Source organism: Mus pahari, chromosome 9 (genome assembly GCF_900095145.1).
Source record: "Mus pahari chromosome 9, PAHARI_EIJ_v1.1, whole genome shotgun sequence".
In the NCBI taxonomy this organism is placed as follows: domain Eukaryota; kingdom Metazoa; phylum Chordata; class Mammalia; order Rodentia; family Muridae; genus Mus; species Mus pahari.
The window spans coordinates 33,049,303-33,054,714 of NC_034598.1; the positions used below are offsets into that span (position 1 = coordinate 33,049,303).

The 5,412-nt window shown below is 45.1% G+C and overlaps 1 protein-coding gene across 1 annotated transcript in view; it reads right to left on the reverse strand.

Annotated features, from left to right (window-relative positions):
• Znf365 (zinc finger protein 365) overlaps positions 1 to 5,412 on the reverse strand; it is a 24,252-nt gene that overhangs the window by 16,091 nt on the left and 2,749 nt on the right. Inside the window, exon 2 of the mRNA XM_021205677.2 lies at positions 4,585 to 5,343. Coding sequence (XP_021061336.1) covers positions 4,585 to 5,330 — 746 coding nt within the window. The 5' untranslated portion in view covers positions 5,331 to 5,343. The remainder of the gene's footprint in view (positions 1 to 4,584; positions 5,344 to 5,412) is intronic.

A 5,412-nucleotide genomic window follows, 5' to 3' on the forward strand; every position in this document is an offset into this window, starting at 1 on the left:
ACACACACACACACACACACACACACACACACACACACACACACACACACACACACACACACACATGCACGCGCACATACAGACACTCCACAGTATATGTAACAAATCCCTGACCACGTGTTTGCACGGGGTAAGCTTAAAGATACATCTTATGCTTTCTGCATGTACCCCTTGGGGGAAAATAAGGATTTTATGCTCTCCAGACATGGCTACCCCTACCCTGAGTACATCAAAGATAGCACAGTAGTAGAGGCTCCAATCTTATTGGCTGAAGGTGTGTGAGAAACATAGTGTTACTTTCTTACCAAGAAACTAACTGGGAGACCATCTAACGCCACAGTTCTGGTTAGGGATCTGTTACTGTTACTGCAAGGAGGCCTGGGTTGATTTACTAGATTAGACAGAGTGGTACCCAGCAACCCTCACGGCTTGTCAATAAGTAAAGGCATCTCTCGTCAGAGCTTTTAAAGTCACACCGGCCTTGTGGAGATGATGAGCTAATTCTTCTCTCAGATTTGCACAGCAAAGCTTATAGATAACCTGCCAAGGGGAATCAAGACGACGGCCCAGATGATAACCAACTCAGATCACCTTCTCTGCTAAGGACTGCATCACTGCTGTAAACTGAGTTAATGCAGCCTGGAGATGAGTCCTGGGCTTTGCTTGATTGGTTTAGTTTTAAGTTTGCTGTGCTGTTGAGACCGCGTCTCATTCCGGAACCCAGCCTGGCCTGGAACTCAATATGAAGCTCAATATTCAGAGTTTCCTTTCTGTTGCTCTGAGGAAATCCTCTGATCAAAAGCAACGACGGGAAGGAGCAGGTTTATTCCATTTACAAGTCTAGGTCTAAGTCCATCACTGAGGGAAATCAAGGCAGACCTTGAGAAAGAATGCTGAAGACAGGTCTGATTACTATTTCACACACGATTACCTCCAAACATGGACCTCAGTTCACTGCCAAAGAAGGATGGTGTCAGGAACCATGGAGAAGGATGCTGGGTTTATGTTTAGCTACCCTTATGCAGTTCGGGCCCACTTACCTAAGGAATGATGCCGCCCACTGTGGGCTAAGCCTTCATTTATCAATCAACAGTCAAGAAAATCATCCAGACATGCCCACAGGCAATTACTCACATGAGACTCCCTTCCCAGGTAATTCTAGGCTGTGTCAGGTTGACAGTTAAAGCTAACCAGGGCACCGAGATTAGTCTTGACTTTTCAGAGGCAATCTCTGGCCTTTGCCATCCAAGTACTGTGATTATAGAGATATATCACCATGTCCAACTGTGCCTAGAGCCATTAAACTTCAGTTTCAAGGAAAGGCACTTTCCCCTTTGCATTTGCTTTGTGTGTTTGTTTGTTTTGACCAAATCTGCTCTCTATATTTTAAAGATTACCCAGATTTAAATGGATCTCAAATGGGACAGGAATAACCTATATGCTCAGAAATGAACTTTTAGCCTTGACCCTAGAACTTAAAGAGCCCACCATGGGATATTTATTCGGAATGATCTGGAAGTTTCTTTGGCTGAGAGGGGTCTCTCTTATCGGAAATGCCACATCTCTGGGAGGTGTAGTCCTCTGAAAGAATGGTGACACGGGAAGGAAACTCAATCAAACCAATTCAGTTGGAATACACAGATATGGCTGATGGACAGCTGTCTCTGTGCCCCTGCAGATGTCAGAGTCGGGGGCAGGGTAGGGGACAGGCTCTGCAGATACTGAGGGACAGAGGGTACTGTCTCTGTCTTTGTTATACTCAGACCAAGAGACCCAGTGTCCTTCCTGGGAACAAGACCCTTTCAGTTCCAATTCATGTACAGAGAATGTGTTTATCTAAGCGTTGAACACAGAAATTGCCAAGATGGCCTCAAATGGAGGCTGACAAAAATGATGTCTTTATGTTTGGAAGTTTGAGGCAAAGTCTCTATATTTTTATTCCAAGTGAGTTTTTTTTTTTTTTAATTTTAAACTAAATACTCCTTTTCCCCCTGTCATCCCCAACATGACATATTCAAAACACCAATAATAGCACGACTGTAGCTCACCAGTCACGTGCATGCTGAGCCAACATGAATCTCTGACACAAATTCCAGACGACAAATACACAAAGGTCAGATTATAACTCACACAAATGTGAACAAAGATGTAGTAAGATGTTAGCTGGAGCTGCGAACAGGATATTTAATTCTAGGAAAATAGTACGTTCAATTAAAGCAACCACAATATAACCATACCAAGGAATACCATGTACCAGTCCACAGGAATGGCAGAATTTTGTTTCCTGTACAAAAGACATCGGAGAGGCATGGCACTGTGAACGCATCAACAGCTGTAAGTTCAAAGGGCACAGCAGAATGTGTCAGGATTCCATTAGAGGAACATTAAGGGTATGTGCTTCTGTTACAATGGCTGTGTGAGCACAAGCTAGGTCTGGAAGGAGGTTTATAAAACTCCACAGTGCTTTCTCCTGCGGGTGAGGTGGGATAGGCTTGGAAAGGATAGAAAACACACACCCCTCTATCTGCTGGGATGTTTTGTTCCATAGGCCTCTATGAGGTAGCACCTCTGGATGAACAAAAACTCTCACTATCAATCCACGGATGAACCATATTCTCTTATTAATTAATGTTGAGAAGGGAATCTCATGAAGCCTGGGCTGGCCTTCAGTTCCCAATGGAGCTGAGGATGGTTTTGGATTCCTGATCTTCTGGCCTTCCCTTCCATCCTGCCGGAGTATGCAGGATGGATACGGCTGTGCATCATAATGGAGTTGTTTGGGCGCTGGCAATCGAACTTAAGGTTTTGTGTGTGCTACGCAAGCCCTCTACCAAATGAGGACATTCCCAGCCATCAATCCACTCTTTTAAGCACTAAATCACTGGCTGAGTCCATCATGTTAAATGGAATCCTTGACAATAACAGCCATCTGAGTATGTGACCTCCCTGCCATCATTCCACAGTCTATGCAGTAACTACCCCTAAACCCACATCCAGTATTATTTGTACTATGAGAAAATTATGAAACATTAAAAAAATAAATGGATTAATTCGTATCCCATTTAATTTACTGCTATTAAATCAAACAAAAAGTCAGGAAGTTAGTTTAGGCTTTTCTCTCACAACATCCCCATTGGCCTTCTCCCAGTATTGCGGGGTAGGTCATCTGGTTCTCCCCTGTGACTGCTACCGGGTAGCATCAGAGACCAAAGCACCGCAACAAAAATGATATACTCCTTAGAGAGCCCTTTCTTAAGAACAAAGAAAGTCAGTGGGGTCGAAGCTTAATCTTGATTGCCAACCCAATGGGATTTAGAATCGCCATGAAACACACCTCATGCTGCATCTATGAGGCTATTTCCAGAAAGTTTTAACTGAGCTGCTGAAAGTCACAGTGGTGTGAACATGAAGCAGCTCATAATCAAGAGCAGAGAGAAATGGGCGCATGCACACATAGCTTACGTCTGTTCAGCAAACACACACCCACACCCCACTCCCCAACACACAAAAAGTACAGGCTCTGATGCTCTGCCTAGGGAATAGAGCCACCCACCGTGGGCATGGTTCTCTCACATCAATTAATGTGATTAAAGAAAATCCCCCACAGACACTTCCGTTAGCCAACCTCATTGAGACTCTCTGTCCAGATGATTTTAAATTGTAGCCAGTTGTCAATTAAAATTAATCACAGTCAGTAAAACCAATTAACTAGGAGCTAAGCAATCTCATAGGCTGGGGTACGAGACTGAATAAAAAGGAGAAAACCAACACAGCAGCATTCATTGTCTCTGCTTCCTGATTATAGATACAATGTAGCCAGCTGCCTCATATTCTTGCCACCATGACTTTGTCATGATCAACTATGCCCTCTGTGAGCAGAAATAAACCCTTCCCTCCTTAAACTGCTTTCATGAGGTAAGCTGTCACTGGTGGTATACAAAGTAACTAATACAGTGGCGATTCAAAGTCATCCTAACTACACAATTTAAACAACAAAATGTCTAGTGTGGCTAAAAGGTATCTAGGTATCTTCTTAATGGGAACATAAATATTTAGTGATAGCAAATGAACTTCTCTTTAGTATATAGTTTTTCTGGTTGTTTTAGTTACTATAATTTAAGAATATAGTATCACAAGCAAACAAGCAAAAAGTATATTCTTGAAACATATTCTATGCTAGAACAGGACATCTTCTCCTGCTCTTGACTATACAATCTACACACACTGGTGGAATGGTTCTCCCAGGATATTATTCTGGCTTCCAACTCATACACATTTACATACCATGGGCATGTTTATGAACAAGCTATGCTACCATGCTCTCCAACACCACCCATGGAACAGTTTCTAAGGGAACCAGGAGTTAGATATTAATTAGATTAATGCTGCCACCTTGGTCATCATGTCCAAAGAAGATGAATAATACCAAAGCTTCCTGCCTCCTGGTACTCCCGAACCAGTGAGGAAGGCAGCCAAGACATGTGCAGGGGATGCTCACCAAACCTCACTGAGCATCTGCTTGTAACTTGGGGAGGGGAGGGGTCGCCCAAGGAGGGGTTAGCATCCAGTTTCATCAGCACTTACTCCTCTTTCCTCAGGAGCTCCTCCTCAGATTCCGTCAGGCGCTGCTTCAGCACCGCGATCATTTCCACGGCCACATCCACCTGTTTGTTCAGGGCCCGCTCTCGCCTCTGAACCTCCTGCTTCTTCTGAGTCAGCTGCGCAAAGGCTGCCCTGACTTCCAACAGTTCGGCGGTTTTCTGGGCCAACTCTTTGGTGAGTTTGTCGATTCTCTTCTCGATGGTCCTGTCCACGGCCTCTACCATGCGATTGAACTTTTCTCGGACGTGAGCCTCGAAAGCAGCTTTGGTGTCTTGGGTGGGGAGTCCAGGGCTGGAGCAGGGCGCATCCAGAGAGTCAGCCCGGATGTCCACAGCCGTGTAGGTCTGCACATAGGACACGGGCCTCTCTGCCACCATCTCAAAGGGTTTCGTGTCCTTGGAGTGCCCGTGGGAGATGCTGTACAAGTTAACATAGCTCGGCTTCTGCTTGGTCACCTTTGCGTGGCCCCGGAGTATTTTGCCCTGCTTCGGGAGTTCCGAGGACCTGAGTAGCTCTGTGTCCTTGAGAGACGGCAGGAGACTGCATTTTGTCAGGAGGGTTCGCTCTTCGTAGCTGTGACTGAATTCCAGATGGGCCCTCAAGGATGACAAGCTTCTAAATCTGGTATGGTCTCCACACCTTGGGCAGCGGAATGGCAGGCACACAGCGACATTCTCCAGCGAGTCCTGCCAATGGTACCGGCTTTCCTCAAAAGTCGTCTGTTGCATCACTCTGAAAGTCCTGGGAGGGAGAGAAGACACCAGTTTACATGTCTGTCAAAAGCTATTGAACTGACACTGAGTGATAATG